Here is a 24,074-nt window from a genome sequence, read left to right as displayed (position 1 = left end):
AAATTTTAGATTACAAATATATAATTTAAAATTATACATATATTATATTTATATATATATATATACACACACACACACGCACACACCCTTTGAATGACACACACACACACTTTGAATATATATATATTCAAAAGGTATTTTGGGTTAGGTTCTTGTATTAGGAGTTCACATGGTAGGGGAAAGAACATCCAGTTTTCTTGTGTTGTTTGGTCTTCCCCTAAAATTTATTTATTTTTTCTTTTGTCCTATTAGCATAAATTGTTGAATTTGGGGAATAGTTAGTTCTAGGGTGTTATAGGCTTTTATTGAGTCTTTTCTCTCCCTACCTCTCTCTCAGTCTTTCTGTCTCTCTCTCTCTCACATACACACACACAAGACAGAGGAAGCTGTTATTCTTGAGAAAGGCATTTAGTATAAGCTAAAAAATATGGTTCCTTTTAGACTGGAAACATAGTTATTCTTTGTATTTGTTAGGTGGATGGCAAAGATCTATAACAAATAGACCAAATGCAGTAGTTTAAATGATAAAGAAGTTTATTTTTCTCGTGTAATTGCTTGTCTACAAACTCATTCGGGGACTTGTGTTTTTCCCTCTTGTTGTTCTAGTCTCTCTGAGTGTTGCTCTCGTTTATAAAGTCAAGGTTATATCACCAGTCAGTATATTATCTGCATTCTAGGATACTGGGAAGCTGAATTCTAAATACTTAGAAGTGATCTGATTTACATAACAGAGGCTCCCCTTTTTGCCAGTATACACACACACTCATATGTACACATATGCACAGATACTCCACCAGGTTCAGGAAATGATAATATCAATGTTTCTAAAATGGAGGTGAAAGCAGAGTTAAAAATGCAAACATGACTGAATGTCCATTTAAGAACAGTTAAATCCCACTATCCCTTCCTCAACTCTGTGTAGCTAAGTGAATCTCTCTTCCACTGTAGCAGAAACACAAAAGTTTATTTTCTGGAAAAGAGAAAGCTAAAGGTCTCTAGCCTGGGGAGAAGAGGGAGAGTTATACTAAAATTAAAACAATGGGAGTAGGTTGAGCATGGTGGCTCACACCTGTAATCCTAGCACTTCGGGAGGCCGAGGCAGGTAGATCACCTGAGGTCAGCAGTTTGAGACCAGCCTTGCCAACATGGTGAAACCCTGTCTCTACTAGAAATACAAAAATTAGCCAGGCATTGTGGTGGGTACCTGTAATCCCAGCTACTCAGGAGGTTGAGGCAGGAGAATCACTTGAACCTGGTGGGCAGAGGTTGCAGTGAGCCAAGATCACGCCACTTCACTCCAGCCCAGGCAAAGGAGCAAAACTCCATCTCGAAAAATAATACAAAACAAAACTAAAACAATGGGAGTTGGTGATAGTTACTCATGTGGCAACCTCCTTCTCCTCTTCCTCTATCTGGCCTCCGGAATGCTGTCAGCCAGTCCTATAAACTAGAGACATAGAAGATCTTTCTATGGGAAATCTCTTGACATCTAGAACAGCATCCAGTGAAATGGCACAATCAGGCCACATTATAGTGAAGTTCAGAGTAATTGAACTCTACCCACTGAGAGATTCTCCTATCAACTTCCATATGAGCTGACAGTAAAGAATCACCAAATATCACAGGAACGTTAAAGATCAACAAACAAAAAGTCTTGGAAGAAACTGATGCAAGACAGTGAGAGGAAGACTTGAAAAAACCCTGTCGTTGATGCTGTCAGGGAGGCAGAACCCCTGCTAGACCCTGCTTCAGCTGTGTTCCTCAGTGTTGAGTGAGGAGTTTTCAGAACCTGAAGAACACATTCCATCACACCATTGAACTTTAACCAAAAACAAACAAACAAAAAACATATTCTGGATCTTAGATTCTGGCAGTCCCTGAACAATCTAGCCCAATGCCATTTCCAGGATTTGCTGTCCCCTTTCCTGCCTTTGTCTCCCCTAAAGACCTTCCAGCACAATCATATGTCTACCCCTATGCTTACAGGTGGCTGAGAGGAGCCTGTTTATGTGATGTACGGATGGGGATGGAGCTTGGAAGTGTAGTCCGGGATGTCCACGTGTATGGGCATTAGTTCTCTATAGATGAAAAGACCTACAGAGTGCCTAGCATAATGGATGGTTATAGACCACACCAGTGTATAATAGTATAATACTTCAAGACACTGGAAACAAGAGGAAGATCTGCAAGCTTCTTCAGGGAAAAAACTGCGCCAGTCCTACCACCCCTACCCTCCTACTCCTGGCCCCCAAAACCACACAAGAAACAAAAGGCTACATACAAATGATCAGGAATCAGAAAGGCTTCACACATCTCATTAGTGACATTGAACTCAAGAACTGAATGAAGCAGAGCCTTCAAAAGTCTGATTTAAAAATTTGAAATTATAATCAATTATATTAATGAATAGAATAAGGACATTTTCAGAGATTTAAAGTATCAGAAAGTAATCTCCCATGTATTCCTTCTCAGGAAGCCATTGGATAGTATATTCCCCTAAACAAGATAATGAACTCAGAGATAAAGAACATCAAATTCATACTGAAATGGGACAGGTCTAGGATATATTTATTAAAGAAAATGAAATTTTCAATGCAAATGAATACAATCAGAAGTGATTGTTGGAAAGTTGGAAAGATTTTGGAGTTCAGTATAACAATAAGTTTATAGGAAACTAAATGATTAAAATGGCAATATTTGACTCCAAGAAATATAAACACTTGGGCAAGAAAAGGCAAGGAATGAGAATATATTTATAGCTTATCTGCAAATCTTAACAAAATAAACCCTGACTACTGATTTAACCAAAGCTGTAATTGAGGGTTAAGGGGATTTGTGTCTGCTAGAAGTGGAGATGGGGAGGAGGTGTTGGATGCTATGAGAGATTAATCCTCTGCGTTTATGGTGGGAAGTCAGTAGATAATGCAGAAAACGGAAAATGTAGCTATAACCATATGGTTTGGTGATTTGAACTCAAAGAGATGAGGAACTTTGGAATAAAAAATGTTGCCTTTGGAGGGTTCTATAAGCCTTGAATAAATATATCAGTCTTTAAATCATGTGAATGAATAACTTTTATAAAAATTACATCAGTCACAGATGATATAATCTTTAATATGTCTGCCAGACAAGCTAGGAGTATAATTAATTGCTTGTGTGTAATATCTTAATTTGTCTAGATAAAAGTGAATCTGACCCAAATTTTGCCATGAAAGTCATTGGTTCTTTATTTACTGTGTCTTCACAATAAAGATTTTGAAACTAAAGCAATACCATCCAACATATCCTGCTGAACTACATACTAAACCTTATCTACTAAATATCAAGTTGTTATGACTTTTCTTCATCTTTTCTCTTTTGGAGAAAACTTAGGGCCTTCATGTTTATAGACACATATGAACAGATACTGTCTGTGAGTAATTAGTAAGTTAAGCAATTTTAAAAATTCCACAGAGTCCTAGTCTGTGTTGAGACTTCATGTTTAGGGTCTTTCATTACTGAGCTGAATAGGACCTTAGAGGTTAACTGTTTCCTGAGTGTGTTGGGTCTAGATCATTTCAATTAATTCATGTGTCTTTCCCCTGTAAAAGCCTAAGACTTTTTCAGAATAGATGGTTGCTAACTAAGGGTGGAGTCAGGATTGCTAGTGAGATTTTCTTAACTCCAAAATACTTTTCTTCTCTGATTATAAATGAAACCCTGAAAAGTGAGGATAATTTTTCATAGAGATAGGATTTAATGCTGATATGAATTTAACTGTTTACAGATATATTTGAAGTGGATTTTGACAAGGGTAAGGTTGAAGAACATATGATGATATTGTTTAGGCTGGAATGTTTTTCTTTAATTAATTTCAGTTTTATTTTCAGGGTGATCGTGGACTTCCTGGTTTTCCTGGGCTTCATGGCATGCCAGGATCAAAGGTTGAAGAAATCTGTTTCTTTTAAATATAGCAATGGCATTTTAAAAATTCAAATGTAAAGTACCTTTATATTACAAATGTGTTATAAATAAATGCTCATGTATAATTAAAGATAAAGTAAACAATGGGCTAAGATTTATATTAGTTTATACGAAACTTTACAAAATTCCCTTTAAAGTCTCATTATAAATGTATGATTTTATAGTATTTAAAAATTGATCTTATACTGTATGCACGTTTTCTTAAATATAAGCCTTAAACTGTAAGCCCTGTTATAACACTAAATGTTATTTTTTAAAAGTTTCTTTATAAAGCCTGGAAATGAGGGCTTTTTAAAGCAAACTTTAAATTTTTTTTTTTCTATTTTGTTTTGCTTTTGGCATATTAAACTCTGTTGCTTATAATCTGTATTTTTTTCTTTATGAGAACAATATTGATATTTCTTTAATATTCGCTATTTATATTTTGTCTTTTAGGGTGAAATGGGTGCCAAAGGAGATAAAGGATCACCTGGATTTTATGGCAAAAAGGGAAGTGTAGATCATACAACAAAGTATTCATATTGAACTTTTAATGTAATGGAAACAGAAAACTTGAATTGCAGTTCTAGCCCAATGTTAGAGCAGTTAGCTTTGTTCACCCTTCTTAGGGGATTAATTCAGAACAATGGGGGGAGAAAAAAAAAAAAACTGGTGACTGCAGACTGCTACGTATGGTATCCTATAAGACTATGTTGTATTATTGATCATTCTGAGCTTTTAAAAGATTTACAGGCTGGGCGCGGTGGCTCACGCATGTAATCCCAGCACTTTGGGAGGCTGAGGCGGGTAGATCATGAAGTCAGCAGTTCGAGACCAGCCTGGCCAACATGGTGAAACCCCGTCTCTACTAAAAATACAAAAAGTAACTGGGCATAGTGGCGGGCGCCTGTAATCCTGGCTGCTCGGGAGGCTGAGGCAGGAGAATCACTTGAACCCGGAAGGCGGAGGTTGCAGTAAGCTGAGATCGCACCAGTGCACTCCAGCCTGGGTGACAGAACAAGACTCTGTCTCATTAAAAAAAAAAAAAAAAAAAAAAAAAAAAAAAGATTTACAGTGAGAGATTCCTTAGGGAGCAGTAGTTGCTTAAAAATGTGTCCACTGAAGGCTGGGCATGGTGGCTCACGCCTGTAATCCCAGCACTTTGGGAGGCCAAGGCGGGCAGATCATGAGGTTGGGAGATCGAGACCATCATGACTAACACGGTGAAACCCCGTCTCTACTAAAAATACAAAAAAATTAGCCAGGTGTGGTGGCGGGTGCCTGCAGTCCCAGCTACTTGGGAGGCTGAGGCAGGAGAATGGCATGGACCCAGGACGTGGAGGTTGCAGTGAGCCGAGATTGCACCACTGCACTCCAGCCTGGGTGACAGAACGAGACCCCGTCTCAAAAAAACAAAAACAAACAAAAAAAGCATGTCCACTGAAATTTGATGTTATGGGCCTTTCTAGTTCCTCACACTGAGGGAAGAATATTTAAAATACCCATTGCTTTTTAATTTTGCCAAGATGTTATTTCTATGTTTAGATGCTTGTAATGATAATTGTGCATCTATCAACATTTTTAATGTCTTGATATTGTATCCACTGGTTTGGTAACATAATACTTTACAGAGTCAACATGAGCTGTAGTTCCATGAATTTTTACTACATAATGTTGTTAACTTAGTAGCTTTTCTGTTTAAGTTTTGGTTAGAACTTGAAAACATTGTAAAGATTGTGTTTTAAGTGTTTGTTTTCGATACAGGGTGCAAAAGGTGAAAAGGGGAATGCTGGCTTCCCTGGCCTCCCTGGACCTGCTGTGAGTTTGATAGAAAAAAGCTCTTAGTATTTTGCTTTAAATAAAAACTATCTTATAGTATCTGTCTTTAAAGAGAAAAATTAGTGCAAAAGTATATTAAAGCACATGTATTTATTTTTTAGGGAGAACCAGGAAGACATGGAAAGGATGGATTAATGGGTAGTCCCGGTTTCAAGGTATTTACAAAAAACAAAGGACGAAACAAAAAGATTTTTGTATCTTGTGAGGAAACATAAGAAAAAATGTACCAATATTAAAATTTTTTAATATGTGGCATTGGGATAAAATTCATGAGCTAAAAGGTTTTTTACATGTAATTTAAAAATGATACTGAATTACTGAATTTCTTTTGACTTTATTGTGGACTCTCAGGTGTCAGAAGTGAAATCATAGGATATTACAAGGTTGAGCTTCTTCGATAAGCCCTTCAGATTGGTTCATTTGGCAGATTAGAAGCAGAGGTTCTTGGCTTTGTCTCCCAAAGATTAAGGTTTCAGTGGGCTGGGAAACTGTCTTCTTAACTCTGGCTTCTTTATCAGTTGTGTGGTATGGGCATGAGAGCATTAGAGTAAGTGGAGAACTGCAAAGTGTCAATAATTCACTATCTAGGAAAAAACTCAAGGGGACATGCTCTTGGGATGGTCTGTTAGCACCACCATATTCTTACAGTTAGGATTTAGCTGATTAGGATACCTAAGGAGAAGATTTGTATAAGCCATCAGAGCTGAAGAGGCCATTTGGTCAAGCATTGGACGTAGGGATGTTATCTTGTTTTCTAATGGTCAGTTCTTTGAATCCCAGAGTTGCTCAGAAATTCAGTCCAAATTTTCTTGGTCTATGGGTGTTTTCCAAAGGAAAAATTATTCATTTATTTGCTTCAAGTTCGATGAAGGGTTTTCAAATATCCATGATTCTTCAGAGTATACTTTGAAACAACACTTCCTAAGACAGTAGTAACCTGACTGTAAAATATGGGAACCCATTTTAAAGTCCTTGGTCCCTTCTTGTTAATTATGCTTCAGTGGTTTTGTATTTTCTCACTTATTTAATTGAACAGATTTTATTGATATTTATTAGAAGCTAGACATATAGAGGAGAATAAAGCCATCATAGCATCTCCTCTTACAGAGTTTATAATCTAGACTATGTGAGAGAATACAGATTTTTTTTCTTTGCCTACAACCTAAGCATTCATTTTAATTAATCTTTGTCCTCTGCTAGCATAAATTCATATGCCTCAAGAAATGGGACTATTCTTTTTGGGAGACAGGAGAGCTTAGAGAATAGAATGGAGTTGGATTTCCAGCTTGCAGTGACTTTCTCTAACTAGTTGTATATTCTCTGGCAAATATTTTGACAGTTTCTATTTCAAAAATAGAGTAAATGTTACCTATCTAGAATGGTATGAAAGGGACTTGAGTAAGACAAAGCACCCAGCACAGTTCCTCGCAAAGAATAAGTGTCGAATAAGGAATTAGTTATTTTATTCATTTCCTGATTTGAACACAGCTTTAAGATTCCTTTTTAGTCTTAATCTGAGTAGTATGTGCATTCATGTACCTGCAAATGTAAACATCAGTTCACTGTTTTCTAGCATCTATATTGGTATATAATTGAATACCATAAAATTCACCCATTTAATGTGTAAAATTCAACAGTTTTTGTGTATTTACAGAGTTATGAAACCTCATTAGAGTCCACTTTTAGAACATTTTCATTATCCTAAAAAGAAACACCATGCCCATGTAGTATAGTGGTCACTCCCCATTTCTCACCAAGCTACTATCCCGTACATTAAACCCTTGGCAACCATTACTCTTTTTCTGTCTCTGCAGATTTGTGTATTCTGGACATTTCATATAAACGGAAACATGTAATATACGGTCTTTTGTTCTTTCAATTACCATGACATTTTTGTGGGTCATCTATGCTTTGGCTTGTATTGGTAGTACTTCATTCCTTTTTAATGCTAATAGTATTTTATTGTAGGGATATATCACTACGTTCAACATTTTGAGTTCAGTTCACTCTTGATATTTGCCTTCCTTATAGGTTGATACCACCCTTCATATTTGAGCTTGGTTATGTCTCCTGTTTTCTAATTAGTGTGGGTCTCCTAAAAACAATGAAGTTTTTCTGTCTTGTCTGTTTGTAATTTTTTTATAGAAATCATTCACGAATTGAAAAAAAAAAAGCTATTTACTTTTTTTGTTTAAATTACTTTATTTATAAAAACAGTTTTAGGTTTATAGCAAAATTGAATGGAAAGTGCAGTGTATTCCCACACACCCCCTGCCACTTCCCAACCCTGTGCAGGCTCTCCCATGTTCAACATCTCCACCAGAGTAGTACGTTTGTTACAGTTGACACATCACTATTACCCAAGGTTCATAGTTTATGTTAGAGTTAATTCTTGGTATTGTACACTTGACAAATACATATATTTGACAAAAATAACATTGTAGTATCATAGAGAATAGTTTCGCTCCTCTAAAAATCCTGTGAGCTCCACCTTTTGATCCTTTCTTCTCTTTAACCACTCACAACCACTGATCTTTTTACTCTCTCCAGAGTTTTTCCTTTTTCAGGATATCATATAGTTGGAATTATACATTATGTGACCTTTTCAGATTGGTTTCTTGCTCTTAATAATATGCATTTAAAGTTCCCCCATGTCTTTTCATTGTTTGATGGCTACCCTTCCCAGCCTCTGGTAACCATCCTTCTACCCTCTATGCCATGAGTTCAATTGTTTTGATTATTAGTTCCCACAAATACATGAGAATATGTGATGTTTGTCTTTCTGTTTCTGGCTTATTTTACTTAACATAATGATCTCCAGTTTGATCCATGTTGTTGCAAATGACTGGATCTAATTGATTTTTATGGCTGAATGGTACTCCATTGTGTATATGTGCCACATTTTCTTTATCCATTCATCTGTTGATGGTTACTTAGGTGACTTCCAAATCTTAGCCATTGTAAGTGCTGCAAGGAACATAGAAGTGCAGATATCCCTTTGATATGCTGATTTCCTTTCTTCTTTTGGGTACATACCCAGCAGTGGGATTGCTGGATCATATGGTAGCTCCATTTTTAGTTTTTTTTTTTTTTTTTTTTTTTTTTTTTTAATTGAAATAGAGTTTCGCTCTTGTTGCCCAGGCTGCAGTGCAATGGCATGATCTCGGCTCACTGCAACCTCTGCCTACCGGGTTCAAGCAATTCTCCTGCCTCAGCCTCCCAAGTAGCTGGGATTACAGGCACCCGCCACCATGCCTGACTAATTTTTGTATTTTTAGTAGAGACAGGATCTCGTCATGTTGGCAAGGCTGGTCTTGAACTCCTGACCTCAGGAGATCCACCCTCCTTGGCCTCCCGAAGTGCTGGGATTACAGGCGTGAGCCACTGTGCCCAACCCATTTTCAGGTTTTTTGAGGAATCTTCAAACTGTCCTTCATAGTGGTTGTACTAATTTATATTCCCACCAACAGTGTACAAGGGTTCCCTTTTCTTCACATCCTCCCCACCAGCATTTGTTATTGTTTGCCTTTTGGATAAAAGCCATTTTAACTGGAGTAAGATGATATTTTATTTTAGTTTTGATTTGCACATCTCTGATTATCAATGACGAACATCTTTTCATATGCCTATTTGCCATTTGTATGTCTTCTTTTGAGTAATGTGTATTCAAATATTTTGCCCATCTTTTGATAAGATTATTGGATTTTTTTTTCTAATTTTTATATTTTCTGGTTCCTAATCTCTTATCAGATGGGTAGTTTGCAAATATTTTCTCCCATTTCATGGATTATCTCTTAACTTACTTGATTGTATACTTTGCTGTGCAGAAGCTTTTCAGCATGATTTGTCCATGTTTACTTGGGTTACCTGTGTTTGTAAGGTATTGCTCAAGAAATCTTTTCCAAGGTCAATGTCCTGGAGATTTTCCCCAATGTTTTTCTGTAGTAGTTTCATAGTTTGAGGTCTTAGATTTAAGTCTTTAGTCAATTTTGATTTGATTTTTGTATATGCCAAGAGATAGGGGCCTAGTTTCATTATTCTGCATAGGAACATCCAATGTTCCTAGCACTATTTCTTGAAGAAACTGTCTTTTCCCTAGTGTATGTTCTTAGAAGTTTTGTCAAAAATGAGTTCACTGTAGGTGTGTACATTCATTTCTGGGTTCTCTGTTTTGTTCCATTAGTCTATGTATCTGTTTGTATGCCAGTACCATGTTGTTTTGGTTAATATAGCTCTGTACTATAATTTGATGTCAGGTAATGTAATTCCTTTACTTTTATTCGTTATGCTTAGGATAGCTTTGGGTATTCTGGGTCTTTTGTGATTCCATATAAATTATAGGATTGGTTTTTGTATGTTTCTGAAGAAAGTCATTGGTATTTTGATAGGGAATGCATTGAATCTGTAAATTGCTTTGGTAGTATGGACATTTAAACAATATTGATTCTTCAAACCCATGAACATGAATTTTTTTATTTTTTGGTGTCCTCTTCAATTTCTTTCATTAGTGTTTTATAATTTTCATTGTAGAGATCTTTCAATTCTTTGGTTAATTCTTAGATATTTAATTTTATTTGTGACTATTGTAAATGGGATTACTTTTTAAATTTCTTTTCCAGATTGTTCACCATTGGCATATAGAAATGCTACTGATTTTTGTATGTTGACTTTTATCCTGCAACTTTACCAAATTTGTTTATCAGTTTAATAGTTTGTTGGTGGAGTCTAGGTTTTTCTAAATATAAGATTATATCATCAGCAAACAAGGATAATTTTACTTCTCCCTTTCCAATTTGGATGCCCTTTATAACTTTCTCTTGTCTGAATGCTCTAGCTAGGACTTCCAGTACTATGTTGAATAACAGTGGTGACAGGGGATGTAGTGTCATGTTTCAGATCTTACAGGAAAGGCTTTTATTTTTTTTTTCCCTATTCAGTATTATATTAGCTGTGGGTTTGTCATAGATGGCCTTTATTATGTTGACGTATGTTCCTTCTATATCTACATGTTTGAGAGTTTTTATCATGAGCAGATATTTAATTTTATCAAATGCTTTGTCAGGATCAATTGAAATGATCATATGGTTAGCTTTCATTCTGTTGATATGATGTATCATATTGATTGATTTGCATACATTTAGCCATTCTTTCATCCCAGTGATGAATTCCACTTGGTTGTGATAAATGATCTTTCTAATGTATTGTTGAATTTGGTTTGCTAGTATTTTGTTGAAGATTTTTGCATCAATATTCATCAGAGATATTGGCCTGTAGTTTTGTTTTGTGGTATGTTTTTGTCTGGTTTGGTGTTAGGGTAATACTGGCCTCATAGAAAGAGTTTGGAAGTAGTCCTTCTTCCTCTATTTTTCAGAATAGTTTGAGTAGGATTGGTATTAGTTCTTTAAATGTTTGGTCAAATACAGCAGCGAAGCCATTAGGTCCCAGGCTTTTCTTTACTGGAAGACTTTTATGACAGCTTGGATCTTATTACTTGTTATTGGTCTTTTCAGGTTTTGGATTTCTTCCTGCTTTAATCTCAGTAGGTTGTTTGTATCTAGGAGTTTGTCCATTTCATGTGTATTTTCCAATTTATTGGCATATAGTTGCTTATAGTAGCCACTAATGATCCTTTGAATTTCTGAGTGTCAGTTGTAATGTCTCCTTTCTCTTTTCTGACTGTATTTTATTTGGGTATCCTTTCTTACTTTCTTGGTTACACTGGCTAAAAATTTGTCAATTTTGTTTGTCTTTTCAAAAAAAAAAAAAAAAAAAAAAAAAAAAAAACAACTTTTTGTTTCATTGATCTTTGTGGATTTGTTTGTTTGTTTGTTTGTTTTGTGAGAGTCTCGCTCTGTCGCCCGGGGCTGGAGTGCAGTAGTGTAGTCTTAGCTCACTGCAAGCTCCGCCTCCTGGGTTCATACCATTCTCCTGCCTCAGCCTCCGGAGTAGCTGGAATAGCTGGGACTACAGGTGCCCAACACCTTGCCCAGCTAATTTTTTGTATTTTTAGTAGAGACGGGGTTTCACCGTGTTAGCCAGGATGGTCTCAATCTCCTGACTTCGTGATACACCCGCCTTGGCCTCCCAAAGTGCTGGGATTACAGGCGTGAGCCACTGCGCCCGGCCCTGATCTTTGTGTTTTTGAATTTCAATTTCATTGATTTCTGCTCTGATCTTCATTATTTCTTTTCTTCTACTAATTTTGGGTTTGGTTTGCCCTTGCTTTTCTAGTTCTTTAAGATGAATTGTTAGATTGTGTATTTGAAGTTTTTCTCTTTTTTGATGTAGGTACTTACAGCAATAAACCTCCCTCTTACTACTGTTTTTGCCATATCCCATAGATTTTGGTATGCTGTGTTTCCATTGTTACTTGCTTCAAGAAGTTTTTCAATTTTCTTCTTAATTTCTTCATTGACTCACTGGTCATTCAGGAGCATATTGTTTAATTTCCATGTATTTGTATAGTTTCCAAAATTCCTCGTTATTGATTTCTAGCTTTATTATATTATCGTCAGAGAAGATACTTGATATTATTCCATTTTTGGAATGTTTGAAGACTTTTTTGTGACCTAATCTATGGTCTGTCTTTGAGAATAATCCACATGCTAAGAAAAGAATTTGTATTCTGCAGCTCTTGGATAAAATGTTCTGTAAATATCTATTTGATTTGTTTGGTATGTAGTGCAGATTAAGTCTAATGTTTCTTTGTTCATTTTCTATCTGGAAAATCTGTCCAATGCTGAAAATGGAATGATGAAGTCTACAGCTATTATTGTATTGGGGTCTATCACTCTCTTTAGATCTAATAATATTTCCTTTATATATCTGGATGCTCGGGTGTTAGGTGCATTTAAAATTGTTATATCCTCTGCTGAATTAACCCCTTTATCATTGTATAGTGACCCTTTCTCTTCTCATAGTTTTTGTCTTGAAATCCATTGTGTCTGATATAATTATAGCTACTCCTGTTCTTTTTTTGGTTTCTATTGGCATGAAGTACCTTTTTCCATCCCTTTATTTTTAGTCTATGTGTGTCTTTATAGGTGAAGTGTGTTTATTGTAGACAATAGATCAACAGGTCTTGTTTGTTCATCCAGTCAGCCAGTCTATGTCTTTTGATTGGAGAGTTCAGTTCATTTACATTAGATGTTATTATTTATAAGTAAGGACCTACTCCTGCCATTTTGTTATTTGTTTTCTGGTTGTATTTTGGTCTTCCTTTCCTTCTTTCTTTCATTCCTATTGTCCTCTAGTGAAGATGATTTTCTCTGGTATATATAACTTAGTTTCTTGCTTTTTATTTTTTATGTATTCATTGTATGTATTTATGAGGCTTACAGATACTATCTTATAACCCATTATTTTAAACTGATAACAACTTAATGCTATTTGCATAAACAAACAAACAAGCAAAAAGAAAACTAATAAAAATTTGCCTTAACTTTGTCACCCTGCTTTTTAAGGTTTTTTTATTTCAATTTATATCTTATTGTACTGATTATGTCTTTTAAAGTTGTTATAGTTATTATTTTTGATTGGTTCATTATTTAGTCTTTCTATTTAGGATAAGAGTAGTTTACACACCACAGTAACAGTGTATAATATTCTGCGTTTTTCTGTGTGCTTATTATTACCAGTAAGTTTTGTACCTTTGGGTGATTATTTATTGCTCATTAATGTTCTTTTCTTTCTGTTTGAAGTATTCCCTTTAGCATTTCTTGTACGATGGATCTGGTATTGATGAAATCACTTTGCTATTGTTTTTCTGGGAACATCTTTCTCCTTCATGTTTGAAGGATATTTTTTGCTGGATATACTATACTAGGGTAAAGTTTTTTTTTTTTTAAGCTTCAGCACTTGAAAAATGTCATGCTACTCTCTCCTGACCTGTAAGCGTTCTACTGAAAGTCTGCTACCAGACATATTGGAGCTCCATTGTATGTTATTTATTTATTTTTGTCTGTTCCTGCTTTTAGGATCCTTTCTTTATCCTTGACCTTGTAGAGTTTGATTATTAAATGTCTTCGGGTTGTCCTCTTTGGGTTAAATCTGCTCAGTGTTCTATAGCCTTTAAATATTTGGATATTAATATCTTCTCTAGGTTTGGGAAGTTCTCTGTTAACCCTTTGAATAAAGTTTCTACCCCCCGTCTCTTTCTCTACCTCATCTTTAAGGCCAATAACTCTTAGATTTGCCCTTTTGAGACTGTTTTCTAGATCCTATAGGCATGCTCTATCATTTATTATTATTTTTTGTCTCCTCTGACTTGATCTCCAAAGTCTGTCTTCAAGCTCACCAATTCTTTCTTCTGCTTGATTCATTCTGCTATTGAGGGACTCTGATACATTCTTCAGTATGCCAATTGCATTTTTCAGCTCCAGAATTTCTGCTTGATTCTTTGTAATTATTTCAATTTCTTTGTGAAATTTATCTAGTTCCTTCTCTGCATAACTTGAATTTGTTAAAGTTTTCTCAACACACCTATTCTGAATTCTTTGTCTTAAAGATCACATATCTCTGTTTCTCTAGAATTGATTCCTGGTGCCTTACTTAGTTCATTTGGTGAGGTCGTGTTTTCCTGAATGGTGTTGATGCTAGTAGATATTCTTCAGTGTCTGGGCATTGAAGAGTTAGCTCTTTACTGTAGTGTTCACTGTCTGGGCTTATTTGTAGTCATCCTTCTTGGGAAGCTTTTCAAGTTATTTGAAAGGACTTCAGTGTTGTGATCTAAGCTGTTTCTGCTTTAGGGTATACCCCAAGTCCAGTAACACTGATTCTTGCAGACTTGTAGAGGTACCACCTTGATTGTCTTGAACAAAGTCTGGGAGAATTCTCTGGATTACCAGGCAGAGATGCTTGTTCTCTTCCCTTACTTTCTCCCAAACATATAGAGTCTTTGTCTCTGTTTGGATACACCTAAAGCTGGGGATAGAGTGATACAACCACCCCTGTAACCACCACCACTATGCTCTGGGTCAGATCTGAAGCCAGCACAGCGCTGGATCTCACCCAACGTCTACTCTGACCACTCTCTGGCTACTGCCTATGTTCAAGGCCCTAGGACCCTACAATCAGCAGGTAGCAAAGCCAGCCAGGTCTGTGTCCTTCCCTTCAGGGTGGTGAGGTCCACCAACCCCCAAATGGGTCCAGAAGTTCCATCTGGGAGTCAGGGACTAGAGTCAAAAGCCTCAGATGTCTACCTGGTATACTGTTGTATTGCAGCTGAGCTGGCACTCAAACCACAAGATGTAGTCCTTCTCACTTTTTTCTCTCCTTTCAAAGACAGAGGAGCCTCACCTCGTATCCTCCACCACCCCAGCCATGAGGAGTACTGCCAGATGACCACTGATGTTTCCTTGAGCCCCAAGGTCTCATAAGTCAGCTTGTGGTGAACGCTACCTGACCTGGGACTCACTCTTTAGGGTAGTGGGATCCCCCGTAGCCCAGGAAAGGTCCAGAAATGCTGTCTAAGACTCAGGTCCTGGAATTGGAGACCCCAAGACTCTGTTTGGTCCTCTACTTCCCCATGGCAGTGTTGGTACCTAAGGCGTAAAAGACAGAGTTTCCTTTACTTTTCCCTTTGCTTTTCTGAAGCAGAAGGAGTTTTACCCCATAGCCACCACAGCTTGAGGCTGAGTCTCACATGAAGCCAACAAGTCTCAGAGGTTCACCAAGGCCCTTGGTATAGTACCTAGGTATCGCTGCTAGTTATTCAGGGCCCAAGGGCTCTTCAGTTAACAGGTGATGAATGCTGGCAGGACTGCATCCTTTCCTTCAAGGCAGTGAGTTTACTTCTGGCCCAGGGTGTGTCTAGAAATGTCATCTGGGAGCTGGGGCCTCTTGACTCTAGCCAGTGCCCTATCCTGCTGTGGCTGAGCTGATATCCAAGATGCAAGACAAAGTCCTCCTCACTCTTCCCTCTCCTCTCCTCAAGGATTATAGAAGGAAGGGGTCTCTTTTGGAGCCATGAGCTTTGCAGTCTGGGGTCAGGAGAAGGATGCTGCCAACACTCTCTTGGCTGCCGCAGTGTGTGTCTCAGTATGTTGTGTGCCTCCCCAGTCCACTGTCTCTGGGCCTCGTTCAGCCTTAGGACTCTCTTACGAGTTACAGACATTATGGCCTAGGCTCCCTTTTAAGTTTGCTTGGAGACTGAAGCACTTTGGCCCTTGGTGGTGAGGTTTGCAGGCACTCAAGTTCAGACCACTGGGATGGGTGATTCTCCTTTGGTTGGAGCTGGTTTAAATGCTTCCTCTGGGCTGGGTGCTGTGACTCACGCCTGTAATCCCAGCACTTTGGGAGGCCAAGGTGGGCAGATCACCAGAGGTCAGGAGTTTGAGACCAGTCTGACCAACATGGAGAAACCCAGTCTCTACTAAAAATACAAAATTAGCTGGGTGTGGCGGCACATGCCTGTAATCCCAGCTACTCGGGAGGCTGAAGCAGGAGAATTGCTTGAACCTGGGAGGCAGAGGTTGCGGTGAGCCGAGATCATACCACTGCACTCCAGCCTGGGTGACAGAGCAAGACTCTGTCTCAAAAAAAAAAAAAACAAAAAAAAAAAAGCTGCTTCTGTGGCCAGGCATCAGTTGAGTTTGGTCTGGTTTTCCTTTCTGCTTTAACAGGACAGCACTGCTTTCAGTGCTTTACACTTGCTGTGTTCTCCCTTCGTCAGCACCCAGATATCCTTTCCACTCCATGCTGCCTCTGCTGGGGATGGGGAAGGGGTGGTGTCGGTAATTCAGGATTGTTTTTTCTCTCTCTTCAGTGCCTCTTTCAGCAATATGGAATTAAAACCAGGTACTGTGAGTGCTCACCTGATTTTTGGTTCTTTGAAGGTGTTTCTTCTTTGTAGGTAATTGTTAACTCAGCGTTCTTGCTGAGACGGGGTGACAATGGGTGGAGCTTTCTACTCCATCTTGCTTGTCTCCCTCCTGATTTATTTTGAATTAATTTCTATGTATGGTATGAGGTAAAAATCAAGGCTCATTTTTTCCCCATATGGAGATTCAGTTATTCTAGCACCATTTGTTGGAGACAATCATTTCCCTTTGAATTACATTAACACTTTTGCCAAATATGAATTGATCAATATGTGCATTCCACTAATTTCTACCCATATTCTTTCCTCAACAACACAGTCTTAATTATTATAGCTTTAAAATAAACCTTGAAATTATGTGATGTTAAACACTCTAATTTTATTTTTTTAGAAATTGTAATGGATATTATAGATTTACATAAATTCCATATTATTTTTAGTATCAGCTTAAAAATTTTTACCAAGAGAGCCTGAGATGTTGTGTTAAAGTTTTTTCTTTCTCTTTTTCTTTTTTTCTGAGACAAAGTCTCACCCTTGTCACCCAGGCTGAAGTGCAATGGCATGATCTTGGCTCACTGCAACCTCTGCCTTCCAGGTTCAAGCCATTCTCCTGCCTCAGCCTCCTGAGTAGCTGGGATTACAGGCACCCACCACCATGCCTGGCTAATTTTTTTTTTTGTATTTTTAGTAGAGATGGGGTTTCATCATGTTGGCCGGGTTGGTCTTGAACTCCTGACCTCAGGTGATCCACCCGCCTCAGCTTCCCAAAATGCTGGGATTACAGGTATGAGCCACTATGCCTTGCCAAAGTTTTTAGTGTGAAATAATTGTAGATTTACAGAAAAGTTGCAAATATAGTAGAGAATTCCTCATACCCTTTATCCGACTTCTGTTGAAGTTAATGTTTTATATTACTATGGTATATTTGTCAAAACTAAGAAACCAATATTGGCACATTACTGTCAGCTGGACTCCATACTTTATTTGGGTTTCATTAGTTTTTCTACTAATGTACTTTTTCTGTGCCAGGATCCAGTCCAGGATATCACTTTACATTTATTTGTTGTTTTTTGCACTGATCTGTGATAGTTTATCAGTCATTTCTTGTCTGTCATGACATTGATGGTTTTGAAGAATATTGACCAGGTATTTTGTAGAATATCACTCAGTTTGAGTTTGTTTCATGCTTTCCTCATGATTAGATTCGGATTATGGTTGGGTTTTTTTCTGTTTTGGAAAAGGATAACAGAGGGTTCAAGTGTCCTATTTATCAGATCAGAATGTACATGCTATCCAGATGAATATTCACTGGTGACATTAATGATGATCACCTGTTTTATAGTATTTACAAGCTTTCTTGCTACTTTTTCATCCCATATTCTGTTCTTTGGAAGCAAGTCACCAAATTCAAGCCCTACTCTAGGTGGAGTGTAGACTTACGCTCCAAATCTTAGAGGGAAGAATATCTTCATGTCTCTAAATTTATTTGGGGAGAGTTGCTCTCTTAACAATATGAATTTTTCAATCCATGAACATGGTATTTTGTTTCACTCATGTGAGTTTATTTTAACTTAGCAAAGTTTTGTCGTTTTCAGATCTTGTAAGTCTTCTGTTAAGTTCATATCTAAGTATTTTATTATATTTCTTCATACTCATAAGTAGACTTTGAAAAGTTTATTTTCAGTTTGTGGCTAACATATGGAAATATTATTAGTTTCAGTATATTGATTGTATATCCTACAATCTTGTTAAATTCACTTATTAGTTCCTGCAGCCTTTTTTGTTGATTTCTTAGGTTTTTCTACATAGATGATTATGTTGACTACAAATAAAGACAGTTTTCTTCTTCTATACTAATTTATATAAAATTTATTTATTTTAATATTTTTATTCACTAAACAAGCCCTCAATACAATAATGAATAAAAGGGGTAAAAGCACACATTTTTGCCTTGCTTCTGATCTTAGGTAGAAACCATCAGTCTTTTAACACTGAATGTTAGTTGGTTTTACATAGAAGCCCTGCCTCAGGATGAGAAAATTCCCTTTTATTCCTAGTCTATTGAGAGTTTTCTTTTAAAATATCATGATTAGATGTTGAATTTTGCAAAAAAAAAAAAAAAAAAAAAAAAAAAAAGCTTTTTCTGCCTTCACTGACTTCATTATATAATTTTCCTCTCATATTTTCTTAATATACAACATTGATTTTTATATGTTACACTAATTTTGCGTTATTGGGATAAACCACAATTGGTTATCTTATAATATTCTTTTTATATATTACTGGATTCAATTAACAAAAGTTTTATTTCATATAATTTGTGTCTATGTCCATGGATGATATTGATCAGCAGTTTTCTTTTTTGTGATATTTTTGTCTGGCTTCAATATCAAAGCAATACTGGCATTTATTTTCTGAAAGCATTTGTATAGCATTGGTGTCATTTCTTCCTTATATGTTTGGTAGAATTTGCCAGTGAAACCCTCTGGGCCTGAGCTTTGTAGGTGTGTTGTATGTCTAAGGAACATTTTCATTAATAATACACCTATTTAGATTTTATCTTTCTTCTTGAGCAACCTTCAGCAATTTGTACATTTCAATGAATTTGTCCATATCAGTTAACTTGCAAATTTCTTGGCATATTTTGTTCACAATATTGCCTTATTCTTGTCCTTTTAATGTCTGTAGGTTTGTAGTAATGTCCTTTATTTCATTCCTGATATTATCTGTATTGTAACGATAATTTCTTATTGACACTTTACAATTGAAATCAAGCACTGCAGAATTTTTCCTACTCTTCCCCTCTGTCATTTGAGCCTGGTTCTTTTTTGTTCTTGGATAACTTTCTCTTATTTTTTCCATGGGGATTTGTCTGTTTAAGCTTTCTTTCTCTTATAGGGTCAATAATAATAAGCTTCACTCTCCTAGGGAACTAATATTTCATTTGTATTTTTCAAGTGACTTGTATAAAATTGTGCCAGTTCCTCTTACGATTTTTAAAAAGTTTTCTCTGTTTTAATGATTATTCTCCCTTGGTCATCATTTCTTACTTTGAATATTTATGCTTTCACTCTCTACTTTTTTTATTTTTATTTTTTTTACTTTTATATGTTTCTGGTTTCCCTCCTGTGTTGGATTTTTTCGAAGATCTAACATTGTAATTTATTTTCTGACTTCATTAGATTTTTGTTTTTTACTTTTATCCTATTTCTTTATTCTTTTTTCCTACATTTTTTCTAGCTTTTACAATTGAGAATTGAATTCATTTACATTCATTTTTTGTTATTTTTTTTATCTAAGTAGTTAAACTATGAATATTTTTCTCATCATTGTTTCAGTTGTATCCTCTTCATTCTGATATGCAATGTTTTCATTAACTTTTTTAAAAAGAAATTTTGTAATTCTAGTTTTTCTCTATTTCCTAAGAGTTGTTTAAAGAGTTAAAAGTCTTTTTAGGGTGAAAATCATTTTATTTAGATTTTGTTGCTAATTTCTGATATTATTGCACTGTATCAGAGAATGTTTGTATAATCTTCTTTATAAGTTCTAGTGAATTTTTTCTTTGACTTATTGTATGTTTAATTTTCAGGAATGTTCCCTGTGCATATGAGAAGGTAAATCTCTATTTTCAGAGTGTAAAACTCCATATACATTCATAAGAACTACCTTATTGAATATCTTATTTGGATCTTCTGTAACTTAATTCTTTGTTTGGCCTGTCTTGAACAGAGAGTGGTATATTAGTGTCTATTATTTGTGCATTTTTGTCTATTTTTTCTTTCACCTTCTGTTTCACGAATGTAGTTTCTACGTTATTCATTGTATAGATATTTTTCACTACTACATCTTCATTTTGAATTGTGGCTTTGGCATTATAAAATACATTTTTTGTTTCCTTTAATAATTTTTCACTTGAATTCTACCTTGTGCGGTATCAGGATTACACGTTTTCTTTTTGATTATTTTTATTTGCTTGCTGCACTTCGCCCATCCTTCTATTGTCTAGCTTTAGCTTTTCGAGCCATTTTGTTGTAGTTGTGTCTCTTGTATCAAGTGTAGAGTTGTTCTTTGCTTCTTAAAGCAATCTGAATTTTTTTATTTTAATAGATTAAGTCTATTTTCACCCATTGTCTGATAGGTTTGGTCTTATCTCTGTCAAAATACTCCCGCTGTAATTTTGTTATCTTATTATGTAAATTCTGCTCTACTGATTATGTTTCTTTTTCAGTGTGATTTGTTGCCTTTTCCTAGTCTGCTTTTAATTTCTTTGGGATTTAGGAAAATTTATATTTTTATTTTAGTGGTCTTTATACTACATTTACTACGCCTTATAAATATCCATTTCAGAATTCTGTTATTCTCCCTTTACATACCTTGAGCATCAACTCTTTGTTGTGTTAAATTTAAATTATACCTTATTATGTGGAAATTAATGAATTTATTCTGTTTTCTCCTTTTCCTTATGCTTTTCTTCTTGTTTAATTATATTATTTCTACCTTATCAGATTATATAATATTTATAAAATACTCTTTAGATTTTACCTTTGTTTCAGATCTGCAATTAAATATACTCGGTGTTTGTCACCAGCACCTTTACCAGTATTCCACAGTCACATTTGGGTTTAATAAAGGTTTTCCTCCTTTGGAAGGGCTTGTGAATACTTGCCTTCAGTACTCTGAATTCTTGATATTTTAGTATGTTTTTCTACACTTTTATTATTTGAATGACAGCTTGGCTAACTATAAAACCCTTGTCTCACTGTTCTTCACTGTTTTTTTTTTTTTCTGAATTTCTTAGAAATACTGCTTACACTGCCAACATGTATGTTGCTGATGTCAATCTAATTGTCTTGCCTCTGTGACTCTTTTTCATATGAAGATGAGAGTTTAAAACAAAAACAATTTTGCATTTAAAGTCTAATAGCATATGTTTCAGAATTTAAAATCCCAGTTACTCCAAAAAACTTTAGAAAGGAAGATGCAGGGTTTTTTTTTTTTTTTTTTTTTTTTCTGGAATGTTCTTTTGAATTATAGTTTTAAATATAAATTATGTTATTTATTTATTTTTTTTTGGTTTATAGTTCAAGGACTCCAATTACAGATATGTTGAAATTTATTTGTCTTCTATCATTTCTGATCCTTTTAATGTGTTTCAAAAGTCTATTTTTATTGGCTATGCTTGTTTTCTCCTCATTGTCGTTTATAATTTTAAGTTAAATCTATTCTCCCTGGGTTTCTAGTAATTTAATCATTGTTCTCATCTGAGATGATTTTGTCTTTTTGATTCCTGAGTAAATTCTTATTTCATGTATTCCTTTTATACATCATCTGTCTGAATTTTTTAACTAATAAAAATACTTGTATAATGTTTGTTAATCCAGGTTACAGCATTTTGTTTCAGTTTTCTTTATGTTTATTTTTGTGTGAGGAGAATATGAAAAGTTTTTATTACGTTTTTCTTTTTATTCTTTTTTTTTTGGATGCTATCTGCCAATTCTTTTCAAATTTGAAATATCCTGCATGTATTTTGACCTGCAATAATAAGCAGGGTTGTACATGTTTGGGTAGCTTGCTGGACTTCTTAGTTGCAGATTGTTTCTTCTTTTATATATAATGAAGTTAGAAGTTTCTTTAGCTAATGAGATTACTGGGTAGGACTTGGTGTGTTTTCTGCTGGGGATGTGGAGGAGTGAGAAACATAATGTGCTGATTTTAGATTCTTGTGGCACATCCACGGGAAGATGTTGAGTAAGCAGTTATACACAGAGAAGGGGAAAGAATGGGATAGAGAACAGAGTTATAAGGAATTATCTTAGATTGAATGAAAGACCCCTGTTTACTGTAATAAAATGAAAGAGGAATGGATGGGTGCAAATGCAGGTAGGTGTGTTGGTTTGGTGGCAGAATGTTTGTATCCCATTTTTTCTTAGAATGTTGGGACAAGGAGAAAAAAGCGTTTGTTGTTTGGAGGATATTTTATATAGAAGAAACTTTCTATATACATGAAAAATGTGGTAGAGAGGAGACACAGGAAATATAGAAGTTGCATTGAAGTCCGGCTGAAGCTGGAAGTTATAATCTGTATGATTACTATAGTATTTTTCCTCCATAGCCATACTTAGAACATAAGCATAGGCTGAGGCTGTTTTCAGTTTGGTTTACTCAACATTGGAATTTGCATAAGCCAGTATGGTGGATGCAGAGTGAGGTAAAGGGGAAGAATTTTAGTTAGAAAGTGGTTGAAATAATTAAATGTAGCATTTAAGCTGGATATGCAAAGAACCAAAGACAGAAAAGGACAAATTATAACAAAAGGCGTAACTCATTAGATATTTTCCAAGAGCTTGGCTCTTTTTACAGTACTGTACATGCATTTTCTCATTAATCTCATAAATCATTATGAGTTGTAAGTAGAAAAAATTTACCCTTTCACAGATGAAGAAACAAAGAACTAGAGTAAATAACTTGTCCAAGGTGATATAGCCATAACTTAACAACCAATGAAAATTCTGCTCACCAACTGGTTAGAAATCATGTTATACCCAAATATTCTCTCGTAGTTATAGAAAATAATGATGAAACTGTTGAACCTACTGCTTTTAATAATATCTATATATCTATATCTATATCTATCTATATTTTTTTTTCTTTTTGAGATGAAGTCTCGCTCTGTCACCCAGGCTGGAGTGCAGTGGCACGATCTCAGCTCAGTGCAAGCTCCACCTCCTGGGTTCGAGCCATTCTCCTGTTTCAGCCTCCCAAGCAGCTGGGACTACAGGTGCCCGCCACCACGCCCGGCTAACTTTTTGTATTTTTTGTAGAGACGGGGTTTCACCTTTTTAGTCAGGATGCTCTTGATCTCCTGACCTTGTGATCCACCTGTCTCAGCCTCCCAAAGTGCTGGGATTACAGGCATGAGCCACCGTGCCCGGCCTTTTAATGATATCTTAACTAGAATAAAGAAGGATTGGCTTTACGTTTAAAAATACTCATTTTGTAAAAATTATAATGACAAACTATAGCAATTCAAGTATTAAAATAATATATATTATTTGAAAATAATATAGCCAAAAATACATCATGAATAAAGGATTGTTAAAACCTCAACTTTTTGGTGGCAGTGGATCTCCCTTTCTGTGCCAAGAGTTGCATAAGGCATTTTCACAAAGGCTCTTGTTTTCTTAAAAAACAAAATATATGAAGTTTGGAGTATTAATGTCATTTTATGCATAACATCAGGTTCAAAGAGATGAAGGGATTTAGTTAAACATGCACAGCTAGTTCCATGGCAGAGTGAGGGTTCCGGGTCTAATTTGTATGCTCACTGCTGTGCATGATACCTTCCAAATGTCTGTCTGTTTACTCGGTCAGCCAGGAGAAGCTTCCTCAGCCTTGCATCTTCAGTACATCTGCAGGCATGCTAGAGATTTGTTTACAAATGAAGAATAAACGATGCCATAAGATCAAAGTCAAA

General features: G+C 35.8%; 1 protein-coding gene across 1 annotated transcript in view; it reads left to right on the top strand.

Moving 5' to 3' along the window:
* Positions 1-24,074, top strand: part of COL21A1 (collagen type XXI alpha 1 chain) — a 197,584-nt gene that overhangs the window by 125,777 nt on the left and 47,733 nt on the right. Inside the window, exons 15-18 of the mRNA XM_025384346.1 lie at positions 3,870-3,923; positions 4,399-4,458; positions 5,707-5,760; positions 5,883-5,936. Of these exons, the coding sequence (XP_025240131.1) occupies positions 3,870-3,923; positions 4,399-4,458; positions 5,707-5,760; positions 5,883-5,936 (222 nt within the window). The remainder of the gene's footprint in view (positions 1-3,869; positions 3,924-4,398; positions 4,459-5,706; positions 5,761-5,882; positions 5,937-24,074) is intronic.

Source organism: Theropithecus gelada, chromosome 4 (genome assembly GCF_003255815.1).
Source record: "Theropithecus gelada isolate Dixy chromosome 4, Tgel_1.0, whole genome shotgun sequence".
NCBI classification, from domain to species: domain Eukaryota; kingdom Metazoa; phylum Chordata; class Mammalia; order Primates; family Cercopithecidae; genus Theropithecus; species Theropithecus gelada.
Note: the sequence above shows the minus strand (reverse complement) of the source record. Positions and strands in the feature narration are given on the sequence as shown.